A 20,056-nucleotide genomic window follows, 5' to 3' on the forward strand; every position below is an offset into this window, starting at 1 on the left:
GTACTAAATAGTCTCTGAAAGCATTTTTGTCTCTTTAAACAGCAACTCTGTTTTTTTTGACAGCTGGGAAAAATAAGCTGCTGTGGTTACGGTCCTTTGAATAGAAAGCCCAACAGGAACTATTTTAATTTGTCACTGAAAGAGGGCTCTGCAAAGAGGAAAGAGGAGGGGTAGAGAGAAAACAAAGGAGAGAGGGAGAGAGGGAAGGAGAAAGGGAAGAAGGGAAGGAAGGAGGGAGGAAGGAGGGGAGGAATTGTTAGTAACTGCAGGTATTGAAGAGACCTCAGATGGACTTAAAAGCCCCTTAGTCTAAACTCCGCCTACAGTTACCTTTGCATAAATACAGTTTTATATGCCTCAAAGTGAACAACAGAGAAAAATCATAGAAAAACTCGAGGTATTCTCCCCTTTTTTTTTAAAAAAAAAAACTTTGAACCTATTTGCAATGATTTCCCGGGCAGCATGAGGGTCTGTTTTCGGGATGGTAGCCTAGATCCACTACTGTCAAGGGAGACTTCTGATTCAATCCAAATTCTCCCTCAAGGGCTAGCTAGGAAAGGAAGGAAGAAGAAAATCAATTTTAACCTTAAACTGGCAGGTACCTAACACTAACCAAATTGAAACAATGAAAGGGAAGTTAAAAATCTCTCTCTCTTAACGGGTGTAACATGACTCCTAATTATCCATTCAGGTTTTGCTTTAAAAAACCATGTTGGTTGGTTGGTTTTTGCCTTTCAGCATTCCCTAAAGGCCACCTCATGAGGACAGGACCCTGTATTCTACAGGACCCTAGGGAGTGTGTTTGTGTAGGCAGGGCAGTTACAACACAGCCTGAATCCTGGAGGCCCCGTGAAATCCCAAAGTGGTAAAACTCTTGGGTGAGAGCTGGAAGAGCTAGTTGCAGGGAGAGAAAGAATAACTGAGAGCCCTTTCTTTTTCTAAATGTTCTCAAGAAGATTGGTCCTTGTAGGACAATGCAGAAGACCTAGAGGAAGAAAAAAAACACCTTCCACCTGAATGGGTCTAAACTATACATAGAGAACAGATCCTCATTTGCCTTTGGGTTGAGCAGCTTGGGGAAACCCATGACAATGATATCTCTAAGAAAAGTGCATGGAACTTCCAGACACCGGGAGTTCAGGCCGAAGAAAGAGTTCAGGAATGGCTTCTCCATTCCTAATCAATGAAGAAGTAGATATCAAGGTCCTAGCCTATGCCTAGCTCTGGAAAGGTTGCTTTGGGGGTAGGAAGGATATTGGAATTCTTATACTGTGTTCAATCATAGACAGTCCTAGTCAAGTTTTCTGAATCAGAGAACAGCACCGAGCAGTAAAGATAAGCATATTTGTGCCCTGATGATAGGCATGTCCCATAAATATCCCTATTTGAGATTTTCAACCTCCACCTTATCCAAGCCCTTATCATTTTTCCTAATTAGATAGCTTCATAGTAGATGCTCAATAAGTGTTTGTTCATTGAGTGGTACCTCCTACCTTCTAGGGGCAGTGTGGGGAGGAGGTTAAGAATGTAGAAGATGGGGCTTCCCTGGTGGCGCAGTGGCTAAGAATCCACCTGCCAATGCAGGAGACACGGGTTCAAGCCCTGGTCCCGGAAGATCCCACATGCTGCGGAACAACTAAGCCTGTGTGCCACAACTACTGAACCTGCGCTCTAGAGCCCACGAGCCACAACTACTGAAGCCCACGTGCCACAGCTACTGAAGCCCGCGCGCCTAGAGCCTGTGCTCCACAACAAGAGAAGCCACTGCAATGAGAAGCCTGCACACTACAATGAAGAGTAGCCCCTGCTCGTCGCAACCAGAGAAAAGCCCGCGTGCAGCAACGAAGACCCAAAAGAAGCCAAAAATAAAAAATAAATAAGAATGTAGAAGATGGACTCATTGCCATAGTGCCAAATCATGGCTCCCAACCTGCTACTTCCATGACCCATGTTAGTTTCTCGAAGCTTCCATTTTCTTGTTGGTAAAACAAGAGCAATAAAATTGTTCCTCTATCTTAAGATTCTGGAGTGATAAATAAATGAACTAACACATGTTATTATCTCATTTAGTACAGTTCCGGGCACTTAGCACTCCACTAAAAGTTAGCCTTCATAAATAATAATTTTTATTATCTCTGCTTATATGAGTACCCTATCTCAGATTATAGAGGCGCATAATATTAACCAGTAAAAAAAAGTACTGAATGCTTTAATGTTTGTAACTGTTCTTCGTGTGGGTGTCATATAGGTTCTTGCTGTCCGCAAGCAGAACAGCCAAGATAATAACAGTGGAATCCAAAGTCTTCCTCTTGTGCCACAGAGCTTAACCTCCACTTCCTACAATCCGTCCCTCTAGCCAGGAGGAGGAGACCATAAGCATTGAAAAAATATGTGGGGTTAGACCTGAGTCCAAATTGTTAATAAGAACTGAACAATTCATTGCCAGATTTCTTAGGTCTTTTATCAAGCATCAAGCATAGAACATTACTAAATCCACAGCTAAAACCACAGACTCCAGTATTGGTCCGTATTTGTCTATGGCCAGTTAGCTTAAAGCAGTGATGCCTCAGAATCACCTGGAGGGCTTATTAAAACACAGATTGCTGGGTCCCAACCCCGAGAGTTATTGACTCAGTAGATCTGGTGTAGTTCTCAGGGTTTATATTTCTATCAAATTCCCAGGTGATGCTGAAGCTGCTGGTCCCGGTATCACACTTTTAGAACCTTTAGCTTAGATTGTTGATTTAAGGACCCAAATCTGTGACGTCAGCCCCATTCAGCCCTGTCCCTGATGCCGCTGGCCACAGGGTGTGCTAAAGATTGGAAAATAGAATGTTCGACATAGCCCATCTCACTGCCAGGGGCAAAAAATACTACAACAAAACACCCACCACTTAAATGTTACCAATAGATAGCTACTTAATGGTTTAATTGTTTATTTACTTATTCATTCATTCTATATGTTCAACCACCTTCTGGTTCCAACATCAGTATTTTCATTATCATTTATTTATCCCAGAATTACCTAATCCCAGGGTTTAAGACTTTTATTGTTGTTATTTTTGGAGACCAACACTTGAATTTAATCAGACTCTGGTTATAGACCACATGGAAATCATGTGACTCATGAGGAATGCGTTTCTAGTTGGTCTTCCATTTGTCCTGACCTTGAATCTCAACAATGAATGACTGAAGTTATCCATTTCACAACCTCCCTTGCGTTCTCCATGTTGCTGTGCTTGTGGTAGCTGAAAGGCCATTGTCTGTTTGTTATTTTAGTCAGTGAAAGGGGATGGAGGGATCACCCACTCAGAAGAAATAAATGGGAAAGACTCCAGCTACCAAGTAAGTGATCTGTAAACTCGGTTCAATGGTGGGTTTAGCTGGCATGTTCTTGGTTCTTTCCAGCCTCATTTCTGATGCAATTCTCAACCACAGCCAACTCATTTGATGTCTCTAGGTTGGGTGCCTACTGTATACCAGGCACCATTTTGGGCTTTGCAGATGCAAGCACGAACAAGCTAGAGTTCCTCAGCTATTTCTTACTGCAAAGCGCCTTCACGTGCTCTTCCCTCTCTCCACACAGACAATTCTTTCCCATTCTTCACATCTTGGCCTAAATGTCACCTCCTCAAAAAGCTGTTCCCTTTCCACCCATCATCCCTGCATCTTGTACTTTTACTTCATGGCACTTATCACACATTGAAATAAGTCATTTGTCCATTAGTTATCTCTCTCCCCTACCCCTTCCTGCCCCTGTCTGGAGTATTTGTAGAGCAAGGAAGGGGCCTCTTCTATTTTTTTTATCACACTGCATGGTGCCTGGTACATAGTAGGAGCTTTTTCTGGAATAGATGTGTGAAAGACATGGGATCAGGTGGTTCGTTTCTATCATTTTCTCTATCCTAAAGAGACAGCTATGACATTTTTATAACTGTATGTATTCTTTTTTTTCCCAGTGGGATCATCTCATGCTCAACACCCTGTTTTATAACCTGCATTCTTTTTTAACTTAGAAATATACCTCCACAAAAATGTCATCAAATATTCTTGTTCTAACTTTGGCAATACAGAGATGTGGTTAAGAGCATGGGTTGCAGACTCAAACTGCCTGGGTTTGAATCCTGGATCAGCTATTTTTTAGCTGTGTGACCAAAGGCAAATTACCAATCTCTCCATGCCTCAGTTTCTCATCTGTATAATGGAGCTAGGAAAAGTGCTGCCTTATAGGGCTGTCATATTTAGATGAATCCATACATGTAAAGCCCTTAGAACATTCCTGGTATAGAGGACTCAATAAATGTTAGTTGCTGTGTTTATCAGCATGAGCTGCCATAACAAAATACCATAGAGAGGAGAGAGAATGAGTATTTTGGTGTCTCTTCTTACAAAGACACTAATCCTATTGGGTCAAGGCCCCGTCGTTATGACCTCAATTAACCTTAATTACTTCCTTACTCCAAATACTTTCATATTGGCTTTATATGGCTTCACCATATAAAGCCATAGCTGTTGCTGTTGTTTTATTACTATTACTATTGTGCTTCTGATGAGAAATTATCACCCTGTAATGTTCATATCACACACACACACACACAAATTCCAGCAATTACTAAATAATTTATGATATTTCTACTTCCATAATAATTAGTTTATCCTGTATATTTCAACATGGAATAATATATTGCTTTTTAGTGCATTCAAATCATTTTCATTTTTCTTTTTTAACTTATTACTATATCTGCCCCCCAAACCCATACTCTAGACCACTTTGGAACCAAAAATCCCAAAGGTTACTACCTTGGAAACATGATAAACTTATGTTATTCACCATGAAACACTGAAATATGTTTGTACATTTTGTCTGGAATCTGACAGTGAAACAGTTATGCCAGTCATTTTGGTGATTCTAAAATCTGAAAACAGTCAGTGGAAATCTGAATGAGCTGGAAATGTTATTCTATTTACACTCATCTAGAAATGTTTTGAGAATTCTATTTTCCAGGGCTTTGGATCCAGACGTGAGAAGATTGGTGTGTACTATTGGGAGATGACAAATGCTTAGTTTAACTTCGGGGGGTGGGAATAGACATTCTCTGCTCCTGTTAGATTTGCCCTCTGAGTTATAAAAGCCTTAGTTGATGTTTCCACGAAAAAAAGCCCAAGAAGTTCCCAGCCTGGGTTGGCTTCCAGTGTCTGAATCAACTGGGATGTTCCAGTAACCTTGTCCTCCAGCTTCCTGCCAGCATCCCTGGGTTCTAGGAGAGGAGACAGATTATTCCGATGGGAATAATTTTTGCTATAACTTTTGAGACAGTGTCAAGCCCCAAGCAAAGGTTCTAGATCTTCTGCATTTCGTGACAAAGCAGTCATGCACACTTCAGATTCTTAGCTCACTCTGAAGGTAAGGAACCGGCCATGTATTGTTTCCAGAAGTTCGTTTCTAAGCCATTCTAAAAAAAATTTAGGCCTAATAGGGATGGAGTAACCATGTGGTAAATGGATATGACCCATTGAAAGCTCCCCTTTTGAAAAAAAATCAGTGTCCCATGGGAGCTGTTGGTTTGTAGGGACTTCCCACTTCACACCCGAGCGATGTGCTAAGGGAAGTATTTTGGGAACACTTGGAAGGCGAGTTGCTGGCCATTCATTCAGCCCTTTTTTTTTTTTTTTTTTTTTTTTTGTGGTACGCGGGACTCTCACTGTTGTGGCCTCTCCCGTTGCGGAGCACAGGCTCCGGACGCGCAGGCTCAGCGGCCATGGCTCACGGGCCCAGCCGCTCCGTGGCATGTGGGATCTTCCCGGACTGGGGCACGAACCCGTGTCCCCTGTATCGGCAGGCGGACTCTCAACCACTGCACCACCAGGGAAGCCCCAGCCCATTTTGATGGCGATTTACCATGTGTCAGGTGAGGTGCTGGGGATAAAGCAATGGAAGAGACACAGAGGAGTTTCATGCTCTGGAGGGAATCAGAACATTTCCAAGTGAGCAAAGAAATCCCCGTGATGACTGCAAACATAAAGAAAATTCAGGGGCTTCCCTGGTGGCGCAGGGGTTAGGAATCTGCCTGCCAACGCAAGGGACACAGGTTCCAGCCCTGGTCCAGGAAGACCCCACATGCTGCGGTGCAACGAAGCCCCTGCACTGTAACTACTGAGCCGGTGCTCTAGAGCTCGCAAGCCACAACTACTGAGCCCGCGTGCCACAACTACTGAGCCCATGTACCACAACTACTGAAGCCCGTGCTCTGCAACAAGAAGCCACCGCAATGAGAAGCCCACACACCACAAGGAAGAGTAGCCCCCCCCCGCCACAACTGGAGAAAGCCCGCGCACAGCAACGAACACCCAACGCAGCCGAATAAATAAATAAATATATTTAAAAAAATACAATAGGGGAAGGTAGTTAAAAAAAAAAAAAGAAAATTCAGCAGTGTTCTACAAGAAGGGGGTCAGGCATCTTTAGACCCTCTAATCAGGGACTGTCTCCAAGGAGGTGATGACATCTGAGCTGAGACCTTCTGGGAAAGAAGCAGTCATCTGAAGCCCTGGAGACAGACCAAGCAGAAGCACAGCCAGTAGGAAGCTCTGAATTGAGAATAAGTTTGTTCAAGAAAAAAAAGCACCGTGTGGCTGGAGCAGAATGAGCGGGGGGACGGGGGGTGGGGTAGGATAGAAGATGAGGCTGGAGAGACACGGGGACTCGATTCAGCAGGCGTCTGTATTTCTTGAGCGCCTTGTCTATACCCGCAGCTTGGATGCTCAGCCACTCAGAGTCGCTGCTGGTAGTGTTAAGCCAGGACCACTGACTCATCCCAGTTGGCCCGGGACGTTCCTGGTTTTAAGAATAGAGGTTCCATATCCTAGAACCCCCTCACTCCCAGACAGACCAAGACGGTTGGTCCCTTTATGCTTGGCATCCAGACACTGTGTGCAGTGGGCTTTCCATTACTAGCTAATTTAATCCTCACAACACCATGAAGTATGATTTGTTTGTTTGTTTGTTACTCCCACACAGAAGAGGAAGCTGAGAGATCACACCATTTATTCCAGGTCATACAGCAAGGATGTGATGAATCCAGAACCGCACCATGTTTTTGTTTTTTTTTTTAATTTTTAATTTTATTATTATTTATTTATTTTTGGCTGTGTTGGGTCTTCGTTGCTGCACGCGGGCTTCCTCTAGTTGCCGCGAGCGGGGGCTACTCACCACGGTGGTTTCTCTTGTTGTGGAGCACGGGCTCTAGGCGCACGGGCTTCAGTAGTTGTGACACATGGGCTTCAGTAGTTGTGGCTCGCGGGCTCTAGAGCGCAGGCTCAGTAGTTGTGGCTCACGGGCTTAGTTGTTCCGCGGCATGTGGGATCTTCCCGGACCAGGGCTTGAACCTGTGTCCCCTGCATTGGCAGGCGAATTCTCAACCACTGCACCACCAGGGAAGTCCCCACACCATGTTCTTTGGACTCCAGACACTAAGCTTCTAGCTACTCACTGTATCTTAAAATCTTCTGTGCAACAGAAACAGTTAACACGGTGTTTGAGCAGGGTCACTGGTTTCTAGCCTTTGTGCAGAGCAGCACAGTGGGAGTTTCTGTCTCTTTCTAAGGCGAGTATCTGCTCTGGGCCCTCGACATCTGTATCTTAGCATTTGCTACAACTTTGGCAAGTGGGATCCAACAGAAATATTCAGGACATGTGCTTGTAAAACATCTTCTTGGGCTGAACTGGATGTCTGAGGCTTTGTTCTCCAAGGAGTTCTGCCCTCCAGGAGGGCGCTGCAGCCTGGGGAGGCCTTCAGGACAGGGGAATTTCCTCTGTCTTCTTGCTCATTTCTAAGGGGTGTGTGTGATTCACTGATGTGAAATGGCAATTCTATGCCCTCTGAATCTAAGCTGTCACTGTGTCATAGAACTTTGTGGCTTGGGGATAACACATACATTTTATGAATCCTAAGTTGTAAATATGTATCTAGTGGGCCGGATGTAGCCCACAGGGATAATTGTGTTGTGGTGGTTTGCTGTGAACAGGGCTTCAAAACTTTCGATTTCAATATTTTTAAATGGACATATTTTGCATTTAAAAGAATTCGATTTCAAGTTTCCGTTTGAAAACATAGAAGATACAACAGCGCTGGGGCTATAATCCCACCTCGTATCTTCTGGTGGGTCTGAGCAGTTGTTGCCCCTTTAGACAAGGCATATGGGGCATTCAATTCACCACAGTCCCCCTAATGCAAATTGTCTCCCCAACGTCAAAGCCAGCCTAGCTTGAACTGTTTTTCGTACACTACAGAAATATTTCTTTGGCCTTGTACTGCTTTCACAACTGGGGAAGTAAGTTCACCATATGATTATTCTTACCCCTAGCCTCTTTCATGTTTTCGTTTTATCTGTCCGGCCCCCAGAGTCATTTCAGTTCGAGTAAATTATGGGAAAAAGTCTTTTACTTCCTAACAGATTTCCGGTTGTCTGTAATTTACCTAGAATTTTGGATTTTACAGCCTTATTCCTCCAAATTGTAGGAACCAAGTAGGAATGCAAACATTTCACTTTACCATGAAAAGATGCATGTTCAAAACTAAAACAATTATCTTCTTTTACCACTGTTTTATGAAAGGACAGTTTCACGCCGGAAATTAAGATAGACATAATCTGAAGAAAAGACCAGGCATCCCCAAGAAGAGTCACGTGTGGTTGCAAGTGGGAGAAATCCTCTCAAAGCTGGCTCATACAAAAAGGGGCTTCAGGAACAGCCAGATCCAGGCGCACGTGCAATGCCATCCATATGTGGGCTCTTTTTCTCTTTCTCTCTCTTCATCTCTCAGCTCTGCTTTCCTCTGTGCCTCATGGTTCATTTTTCAAGAAAAAAGAAATTCCACTTCCAGGATTTTTTTTGGAAATGGTGGTGGTTCTGGAAGCTCCAGGCTTTCATCTTCCCAGCTTCAAGTTCACGGAAAGGGAACTGACCTCTCTCTCGGTTGCTTTAGCAAAGCCCTGAGATTAGCTCAGGTTTAGCTGCCTTTGGCCAGCTGGAACCAATCCCAGCAGCCCAATCACATGCAGTGCTCTGACTGGCCAGGCCTGAGTCGTGTGCCCTTTGTCCAGGGATGAAATGAGTGTGTCGAAACCACAGGGAATAAACCAGAGAGAAGGGTCGTTCTCCAGGGAAAACCCAGGTTCGAGTTCCCGAAGAAGGAGTAAAGAATGCTTGCTGGGGAAGTTTTCATTAATGAATGAATGATCAGATTGGTAAATAAATGTCCCCACTGTGACCTCATACCATAAAAAGTATTTACACATTTCTCTTATTTTTTTCCATCTCACCCAGGAATCCTGAACACGTAGACACCATCCAACCGTTGAACATCTCTGTTTTAACATGTTTACTCACCTGCTACTGAGCGTTGTCTTGCAGCCACTAAAAATGCATTTTGTTTGAACTTGCTCCAGGCCTCAGAGTCCACTGAGAAGGCGGTGGTGCCGCCGGAGTCAGAACCGGCAGCCGCTGGCCAGAAGGGCAAAGAGGGCTCCTCCAAGGACAAGAAGGCGTCTGCCGAGACCGAGAAGCAGAAGGGCAGCAAGCAGGAAGCCAAAGAGCCGGCCCCGCGAGTGGAGCCGGCCCCGGTGGAAGTGAACTCGCTGCGGGACGGGGACAAGTCCCAGAAGAGGCTCGAGAAGCGGCGACAGTCCCTCGGGGGCTTCTTCAAGGGCCTGGTGGGTGGACGGTTCGCCTCTTCTTTCTGGGCTTTTGGGCCGGGGCTGTGGGTCCCGCCTCCAAAGGGGACCAGCTGGCCAGGGGGTGGCTGGGCCTTGACCAAACACCGAGGACCTGCTGTGTGCCAGGCGCAGAGAGCAAGGTGGGCGCAGGCATCGCTTTTCCGCGGCCACAGGCAGGTGTGACGCTGATGGTGGGGGTGGGGGTGGGGGTTGGGGTTGGGGTTGGGGGTCGGAGCTGGGAGGCAGGGGCGGGCACGGGAAGGGAGCCTGAGGGTGAGGACATGGCCTGGCCTTGGGTTTGGGAGGAGGGGGGCGGGGGCTTCTCAGAGGTTCCATGTGAGCAGGGGCCTCAAGTTAACCTGTAGAGGGATGAGGCAAGGGGAAGTCTGAAGGCAGGTGAGGTCCAGGCCATGGGAACAAAGGTGTGGGGGGGAGACGGCACGGATCTGAGGCTCCGTCTGGCTGGAGGAGGAGAGGGAATACAAGGGTGGGAGTGGGTTGGCAGGAACAGGTGATGAGAAGCAGGGATGCTCGTCTGTGGCCAAAGACAGCCTTGTGGAGTTTCCACCAGGGAAGCTGCTCTGAGCCTGTCCCGGGGTGGTGGGTATACAGACCAGGCTAAAACTTATTAGCGCCTTCCCTCTGGGGAAGTCCAATGAGGGGTGAGTGGAGGCCAGACATTAAATAATGAAGTAAGCTTGGGGTTCTTTATTTGTGTCTATTTGGTTCTTCTCTGTCTCCTTCTCCAGACTGTTAGCTTAGGGAAGGCAGTGACCAGACCTGTCACAGGCAGACGTGCTGTCCCCTCCATCCCGCCACCCACCCCCGCCAGCGTGTGGCTAGAACACAGTCGACACCCCAGCAGTGTCTGCTGATGAACGAATAGATGGAGTGAAATACGATACTAGTGAAGGCTTCATTATACCTGGGATAACGTAAATCCTGGCAAACAGGGAGAGTCTGAAGAATCATCAAATAATAAGAAAGATGATCAAGCGTAAACTAGGAGAGACAAGTGAAATCATGCCCAGGGCCCGTGGGAATGTGAGATGAGCCAGGAGGGCCAGGCAAGGAAGTACTGCTGGCCTCAGCTATGGGGCCAGTGAACTGGGGTTCACCTTCATGTTGCAGTGAAGGTGGGGTAGTTCCGTGAAGCAAACTGCCCTAATCATTCCTAACTCTCCCGTTTCATGCATATCTATAGACACTGGTGCCCTCTAATATTACAGGTAGAGGTTAGGTGAGGGCTGTGGTTCCTCTGGCCCCAGTTTGGTCTTTAGAAGGATCTCTGGGGAGTTTATTAGAAATACAGAATCTCAGGCCCCAAGTTTAAAATTTTATGATCAATGTCATCTATTTCTGTCTCGTCTTTGTGTCCTTGAGTATGTGTGTAGAACCTCAGTTGGAGGCTCACTTTCTAGTGGGACACATGGAATTATAAAGTAGATAAATTAAAAATCAAAAATGTGAGTGTGGGAAGTCACGGAGGGGAAATAAACATGGTAATGTGATAGGGTTACGCTGGGGATGAGGAGAGCAGTACGTGTGCAACTTGGAATCTGTGGATCCAGAAAGTGTTTCTGAGGAGGTAATATTTGAGATGAGACAGGATGGATTATCGGTGCCAGACAGGAAGAGAACAAGGCTCTTTGTTCCAGCAGGAGGGAACAGCATGTGCAAGGGCCCTGGGGTGGGAATGAGCTTTGTATGTTTGAGGCCCCCATTACTGGGAGGTGGTGAGCTAGGTGAATAATAAAAGTCACTAAGGTTGGAGCAGCGGGCAGCTCATGCTGGCTGTACAGGCTGTGCAAAGAATGTTGACATAATCCTACTTAAATTGGGAAGCTATTAAAGGGTGTTAAGCAAGGAAGCGTTGGACCTTTGTTTATAGCCTTTAAAGACTATTTTGCTGCTATAGTGAAGAAATGGCTATAGAGTGGCAAAAGCAGAAATAGATGCCCAGGGTAACACTTCTAGGGTTACCTGGGAGAGCCAATGGCGGTTTGGCATTGTGATGCCTGCAGAGATGCCAAGACGTGGGCAGGTTCTAGATAATAATTACAGTTCAAGTCACCGAGCCCTTCCCCTGAGGCTGTGCTTCACTTATATTCATCATCTCTTTAATTACGGCAACGTCCCTTTGAGGTAGAAATGCTTCTTCTTCAAGTCCTCCATCTTCCCATTGTCAGGAGACTCCCAGCAGTGGTGGAGAAGGAGGGAGGGGTTTCCTGCCACTTTGCAAGGATGCGATCAAGCCCTGAGGACTGCCAGGCTGGACACATTTCCCTGGGGTTGTCTGACCCCTTTCCTGAGAGGGCAGTGCCGGCAGCGGGACTGGCACCAGCCAGGGACCCATCGAGGCCCTGTCACCTACAGGAAACCTCACCCCCGCCCAACCCAGCCTCAGCCCTCAGGTCAGCTTCTCAGAGTCTGCACCGCCAACCACTCCCTGCGTGACCTTTGCCCTCCTAGTGACATCCCCTTCATTCTGCCCCTTTTTCCCTCCTCCTCCATATGCTGCTTGGATTCTAACAGAAGGCAGCCTACTTGGTATTACATGAAAACTTTGCAAAGATACGATCTGTAAGAAAAGTAAACAGGCAGTGTGGTTAGAAAGTGATTAGAGAGGGTGACGGAAGTGAGCTCTAACTGTGGCAGGTTTTCTACACCCAGGTTCTAAGTACATTACAAGTCAGGACTCACTTTATCTTGGAACAACCCCTCCGAGATAAATGTTATCACCTCCATTCTAAAGATGAGGAAACTGAAGCTCAAACAGTTCAGCCATTTGTCCAAGATTTCACAACGCTAGAAAGTAATACAACCGGGCACTGAACTCGGGCATCTTGTTGGAAACCGTTCTCTTACCCACTGGCCACAAATAAGGTGTATTTATGTGGCACAGAGTCGGTGCTAAATAACTGGCAGTTGTTGCTGTTGATGTTACAGCTCTTCTTCACTAGGATGCAACTTCTTGTATATTTCTCTCCAGGGACCAAAGCGGATGTTGGACGCTCAAGTGCAAACAGACCCCGTATCCATCGGACCAGTTGGCAAATCCAAGTAAACAAATCACCACGGTTCCCACCAAGTTCTGCCACCAAGAGGTCTTCTCCCGACTCCATGTCCTCCCCAACCCCGCTCCATGTATATATTTTTTCTTCGGATGGCCATCAAATGAAATTCTGCCTACAAATGAAGCCTGAGCTGTTGTATATTGAGGTGTATTATTTCTGTCTCTGGTCCAGTCTTTCCTGGTAAATAACTGTCAAGATGGTTTAGCAGGTTAACGTGCCAGGTCAGAAGAGTCGATGGTTGCCAAGCAGGTAGGGGGAGGGGGCCGAGGACTGCGTTCTGGTGAAGTTATGAAAAATGGCCGGTGACGAGTAAGTTGCAGAAGGAAAACGCCTGCCTGAAGGGATTAAGCTTTGTAGTAAATACACGCTCATCCTCTCAGCTTGAAGAGGAGAGACAAGAATCCGTTTGTTTAAGTTCACATCTCAAGGAGGGAAAACGTGGGCTCTGTGTTGGGAGGTTGCCAATTTTCTGGAACGGAATGTGTGGGGAATGACAAAGGAATGAATAAGAGTTGTTCCTCAAATAGGGTCCTTGAACGTTATTGACGAGGGGGAAAAGATTGACTGGAGAGGGCTTGACATAATTTGGGAAAACAATTGCTTTTTGAGGCTCAGTGACAAAGGCGGGGATTACAACTTCAAAAAAAACACAAAAAAACACACCAAACCGAATAAGTGAAGTTGCGAGTTTATTTTGCAACACTAGGGGGCGCCAAGCTCTCCATTTTCGTCCCGCATCCTGCATCCCTAACAAAGATTTCGGTCTCTGCAATCTTACATTATTAATGTTTCTCAGATGGCTGAGGGGCTTGCTTCATCTGTTCTGTCTGACACTTATCTCAAGTCTGTCTGTAATTTCCTAATGTTCTCAGGATGTGCTCTGATAAAACCCTCCCTATAACCCCAGTTAATAATAAAAATTTACAGATTATTCAAATACCTGAGTTTTTTTTAATACTCGTACAGAGGAGTACATAGGACGATGAGTGTATTAAAATGTAATCCAAAGTAGCCATATGATTGACTGATACCATGTATACTGTATCTTTTTCTGATTTAATAAAAAGTACATTTACATCTGAAGGATCTTTTAATTTTCAACTTTGACAGCAGGTCTCTCGTGCTCTATGTCTGAGATGCCTTTATCTTCCACAGTAGAAAATCAGTGCTCTTTTTCCATCTTACCTCTTCTCCCAGATCCTTCTCACTTTCCTTGTATGTGGGCACGTGCACATACAAATGTGTGCACATGTATATTTGTATATACGCACACGTGCACATATATACAAACACTTTCTTAGGCCATACCGCCTAGAGCAGAGCCTGAGACAGGGATTCAGATGCACGTGTTAGGCTGAAGGAGGGCTCCCAGGGGAAAGGGAAGAAGAGAAGGACAGGACAGGGATTGGTCTCAGCTGGAGTTGAGTTTCATCCTGATCTGCCAGGGGGCCCTGGAGCATGAATTGCACCATAAAGTTGGTTATACCTACAAGGCAGGGGTCCGGCCTTTGTCCCCTTGTTGATGAGCCATGGGCCACCCTGGGAGGTGTCAGGACAGGCAAGCTGCTCCCATTGAGCTGAGAAGCTGGATCCCTTACCGGCTAGAGGATGAGGGTCATCCCAAGTGTCCACTACAGGTACACATGTATACATCCAAGCGTGTATTTATACCCACATATGCACACATTCATACTTATAGTTACTTCTATACAGGAATAGATAAGTGTGTGCACACATTCATAATCATACACAAACAGACACGTGTAACCGACAGAACCACAGGCATACACTGACTCATACAAATCCATTGCGTGTACAATCCATCACACAGTGATTAGAAGTAACATTGAACATCCTCTCCTGACAAGTCTATACCTTAGGCAAATAAAACAATGGCTTAGGCAAAAAGGCCTCTGGAAAATGTGTTCGGGACAAAAATGTTTCTAAAAGAACAAATTGGGAGATCCTTGGCTGCTGGAACCCACTGGCTCCCAGCTTGGGCTGCCTGAATGCTCAGTTTCCAATAAAGACCAGAGGCCTTTTCCTTGCAGAGTGGTTGGTTTCTTCATCTCTCCTGCCCGAACCTGGACAGTCCTCAGTGTCTGTGACTCACCCAGCTGAGAATGACCTCATGCTGCTTCATGACTGCATGCTTAACTTTGCCCAAATCAAGAAAAAACAAAACAAAAAAACATTGGGGAAGCCCTTGGTGGGGGGTGACTTTCCCTCCACCTCCACCATCGCCATTACAGTACATGGGATGATTCAAGACAAACAGGCAGCTGGTTACTGCTTTGTCTCTAAACACCAGGGGGGTTGCCTGGTGTGACCTTTGGGCTCCGGACCATACCAGTCTACTGAGAAAGGTTACAGTATTATTTGCAAGCTTCACCTCACTGGACACAGGGGCTTTTTGCTCTGAAGAGAAATGTCCCCAGGCAGGGCTGAGTCACTAATGCAGAAGGAGCCCTCCCACCCTCTCCCGCCCCAGAAAAACATTTTTTAATTTTTAAAAAGAAGTTCTCTGCTGCGAATCTTGCTGGAAAGCATGCCAACAGTTTGTGTAACTGGTTTCCCGTCCTCCTGGCCAAAAAAGAGAACAATCTTGTAATGAAATTGCTTTTTTTTTTTTTTTTAAGAAAATTTAAGCCAGATAGGACTCAAATAAATGGCTTACTGGGGGGATTCTAAAGCCAGTTGTAGCCTGAGAAGCAAGTTCAAACTCCATTTTTGAGTTTTGTGGGGTTTGTTTGGTTTTAAGTGGCGAGCCAATTCCTGATGCGTTTACAATAAATACTAATTTCCATGCTCCTGCTGACCTAGTGTGAAAAGAGCGCACAGTTCCCAAGTGAGCTCAGGAAAGCTCCCAGGACACGGATTCACAGAAGGACTGAAGTTCTTCAAACTACAGAACCCAGGAATGCCATTTGGATAGCAAAACGGCACACAGTAAAATGTTAAGAACACCCTGAAACTGAAAGAGAAATTAAGACCTGGAGGAGGGGGCAAAGGTACCTTTTTGAAGTTGACATACTCATTAACTTATTGACTTCTTTATTTTTAGGTGCACATGGAAGAGTGTCTTCTCCAATGTCATGAAGAAGTGCCCTTTCCAGGAACTGGGCCTTTGAGCTGAAATGGCTGCAATCGAAAACAAAACTCAAAAAACTCTGCTTTCCAGCTCCAGCCAACGGTGACTTCTGGACTGATATCCATAAAAGAATTCATTCAAAGGCACAGTTGTTCTCAGCAGCCCCTGAGGTCTCTCATGAATTCACCCTCTTGGCGAAAGGGACACATACCACCCAAGGAAGTGCCAAACTGGTTTTATTGTACCCCCCTGCCCTTTAAACAAATTATCGGGGATTTAAATACACACAGACACAGACACACACACACACACACACACACACGCACGCAGACTCTCTAGCTGGACTGTTGTTGTTTGTTTGCAAACAGATGTACTGGGGTCCCCTTTAATTAGATTCCAAGAGGCTAGAATCTGTGTCCTGCTGGCTTTTTCTCAAAGTGCCTGGAAGGGAGCAGACCTGACAAGTATCATTTCTTTTGTCAAATAATCCCAAGGTGATCTTAAGCCTTACAAAATAAAATCAGATCGCCACCCTACCTTAAAGAGAAGGAAAGGAAAATGATTTCCATTATTAACTCACCCAAGTTGCAAATGCAGGGAATGCGCTTTGCAGAAAGGTAAGATGATTCTTATCAGCGTTTAACTATCCTCCCAATGTCCCTTTTTCGGCCTTTTAAAAAAGCATTTTGCTCAGTGAGTAGGATTAGGTTCCTCTGTGGTCTAGATCTTGTTCACTCTATCAGTGGAAATAAAGGGAGTCCAGCCCCCCTGGAAATTACGGGCTCCATTAGGAAGAAAAGAAATTACTTACAGAGCAGCAAATTCTGTAAATTTGTAATTCAGATCTTAGCCCTGGCCTGAATGCCAGTCAGGATCCGGCCCTTTGCATAAATTGGTTTTCTGGGGAGCTTAACTCTTTCGCTTCTGTTTCCCTTCCCCAGAAACCTATTCACTGGAGCCTCATCTATCCCCTGGCCCTTTAACTAGCCATAGCCCGTGCCTGGGTAGCAACCCGTGCAATTTCACAGAAGTAAGGGTAATAATAATAAGGCCTTACATTAACACACTTCACAGTTTATAGACTGCTTTTTGAATACATTATCTAATTTAAAGCTGTATGCCCCTAACTGAACTTAATTGCCTCCTTTGTTATATTTTATTATGAGGGGGACTGGTGTGCACCTGTATGGCTTTTTTTTTCCCCCAAAGGCGCACTTCTTAACAAAATGGCCTCCAGCTGGGTTTCTGGCAATGATTGCTCATTGCTCACATGATTTATTCTCGTCGAAGGACATTTCCCTTTAAATCTGGCCACAGGGTGGAGTTCCAAGACCTGGGGTCCCACAGTCTCTAGCCTGGTGCTTTTCCCTGACTGCCGGACCGGGAGGCTGGGCAGAAGCAACTCTTTAAAAATATGTTACTCTTAAGTAACTTCTAGAAAGTGGTCAAGTTGAATGAAGAGAACTAGAATAAGAGGGCCACACCGGGTAAGTCAATTGCCTTCTGTGATTCTCAGTCCCCCAAACAAAGATAAAGTTGGTTTTTGGTTGCTTTTTCCATTCTTATCAGCTCAGTCTTGGAAGAAGCTTGAGGAGGGGTAGTGTGATTGCAAACCGTTTAAGTTGGTGTCATTGCCAAGCATGTAAGTCACCCTCGCCAGCCCCCCACGCTCCACAAAGCAGCCTTACCTCTCCCATCTCCACACCCAACTAGAGGAGAGGGCAAGTGACTTACCTCGTCAGTTTCCTCCCTAAACAGGAGGATAATAAAAGTGCCAACTTCATGGAGTTGCTGTGAGCATGGAGCAAGATGGAGCAAGGCAAACGCTTCGTGCGGTGGCTGGTGCATAAAAAACAGTACAGGAGGGCTGTTAGAGCATAGGGAATTTTAGCACCAAGTAACTGAAAACTCCTACTCAAATTGGCTAATTAATCATAAAAACAGTAGGGATATTTATCATTTCATGTAACAGGTGTTTTGTCACAGCCTGCTTCTGATTCTCTGGGACTCTGCTCTGCCATGTCCCATGAGCTGACTTCATCCTAAAACCAGTGCCAGATGATGGCTGCAGTGCCAGACAAGGGAATTACAGGATTACCATAATCAGTTTTGATTTATCTTTTTGGTGAAATCGATATTGAGAAGGCAAATAGGATAATGCAGTAAACAGTAAAGCAAGCATTAATATCAGTATTTTTTTTACATCTTTATTGGCGTATAATTGCTTTACAATGGTGTGTTAGTTTCTGCTTTATAACAAAGTGAATCAGCTATACATATCAGTATTTTTAAGGGTAGCCGTTCCCCAAACCAACCAGGCCCCTTCAATTCAAATTGATGGGACTTGAGCAATTATGATGCCTGCCCTGCAAACCAGGGCCATTAGACCCTGGGCTCGTCAACACCGGGGACCTTCTTGTCTCATTCACTGCTCTATCTCCGGTGTCTAGCACAATGCCTGGGCGTAGTAGATACTCAATAAATGGCAACCGAATGGGTAAATTGATAGATAAATATTCTGTGGCCACGTCCATTGGGAAGAGGGTTGCCTTATGCTCTAGTATGAGTTTATTTTAGCTCGAAGTGTTTGATCACTCTAATCAGACATCTTCCCTCCTCAGGTGCCCAGCTGAGTGGGCCTTACAGTGTGGTCCCATAACAATCAGTATTAGCATCACCTGAGAACCAATTAGAAATGCAAATTCTCAAGCCGCCCCCGCCCCCCAACTCTAGACCCACTGGATCAAAAACTCCAGGGGTGGAGCCTAGCAATGTGTGGTTTCACAAGCCCTCCAGGTGGTTCTAATGCAGAAAAAATTGAAAACCGCTGGTCTAGGTTGAGCTCTTACTTCACTGAGCATCAGCTAAAAAAGACCAGTTCAGGAGATGCAAAGATGATGACAGCTAACACTGGACTTTACTATATGCCATGTATTGTGCTTCACATGAATGCCCTTGTTTACTGTCCATTTTACAGATGAGAAAACCAAGGCTCAGAGAGGAGAAGCAACTTTGCCCAAGGACACACAGGTCAGAACCAAGGTTGAAACCCAACCTAAGCTCTTTTTTTTTTTTTTTTTTTTTTTTTTGCGGTACGCGGGCCTCTCACTGTTGGCGGCCTCTCCCGTTGCGGAGCACAGGCTCCGGACGCGCAGGCTCAGCGGCCATGGCTCACGGGCCCAGCCGCTCCGCGGCATGTGGGATCTTCCCGGACCGGGGCACGAACCCGTGTCCCCTGCATCGGCAGGCGGACTCTTAACCACTGCGCCACCAGGGAAGCCCTCAACCTAAGCTCTTAAAGGCATGTTTTCACATCTGTGGGAAAGACAGGCAGACAAAAGGACAATCATAATATAATGTAAGATAAGTAAATGCAGGGCATTGTGGAACTCAGCGGAAGGCACTGCTACAAGACTACAGGGGATGGCCACTGGAGGAGGCGACAGCTGAGCTAACTCTCAAGGAATGGCCAAAGGGGTTTCCAGCAGAACGGAAGTTCAAAAGCCCAGAGGCTACAGGGAGAATGGCAAGTAGCTCAGCATGGCTAGAGGGAGGCTGTGGGGGGAGGAGAGATAAGATGGTGAAGGCTGGGGAGAAGGCCAGACCAGGTCAACAGGGACACGCAGTAAGGAGCCCATGGTAAGAAGTTTAAACTTTCTCCTGAGGGCAGTAGGGGGCCATGGAAGACATCTGAGCTGGAGGGTTACAGAATCAGATTTGTATCTTGTTGCAAGCATATCTAATAATGCAAACTCAATTCAACTAATATTCATTGGATTCCTTGAGTGACCTGAACTACTAGATACCATAAAGTACAATCATTTTGTGTTTTTAAGACTCTTTAACGAGTGTAAGAAATACTCAGATAAAACCTCGAACGTGGCACTGGTCCTTAAAAGAATGTTTAAATGCTTCTTTCCAAGCATCGTATGAATTTGGAAGTTTGTCCCACAGTCCATCCAGATGATCCACATCTATGAACCAAGGCTGTGAGATCTTTTTTTTTTTTTTTTTTTTTTTTTCAGGACTTCCTCTGACCACAGCCGGGAAACGTTCTCTCTGATTTTTTTAAATTTATTTATTTATTTATTTATTTGGGGCTGTGTTGGGTCTTCGTTTCTGTGCGAGGGCTTTCTCTAGTTGTGGCAAGTGGGGGCCACTCTTCATTGCAGGG

At 45.6% G+C, this 20,056-nt stretch overlaps 1 protein-coding gene across 1 annotated transcript in view; it reads left to right on the plus strand.

The window, feature by feature from the left end:
* BCAS1 (brain enriched myelin associated protein 1) overlaps positions 1–13,801 on the plus strand; it is a 118,978-nt gene extending 105,177 nt beyond the window's left edge. Inside the window, exons 10-12 of the mRNA XM_081255197.1 lie at positions 3,280–3,345; positions 9,448–9,711; positions 12,707–13,801. Of these exons, the coding sequence (XP_081111323.1) occupies positions 3,280–3,345; positions 9,448–9,711; positions 12,707–12,781 (405 nt within the window). The 3' untranslated portion in view covers positions 12,782–13,801. The remainder of the gene's footprint in view (positions 1–3,279; positions 3,346–9,447; positions 9,712–12,706) is intronic.
* Positions 13,802–20,056: the final 6,255 nt, after the last annotated feature.

This window comes from Mesoplodon bidens (assembly GCF_964165515.1).
Source record: "Mesoplodon bidens genome assembly, chromosome: 15".
Taxonomy (NCBI): Eukaryota; Metazoa; Chordata; class Mammalia; order Artiodactyla; family Ziphiidae; genus Mesoplodon; species Mesoplodon bidens.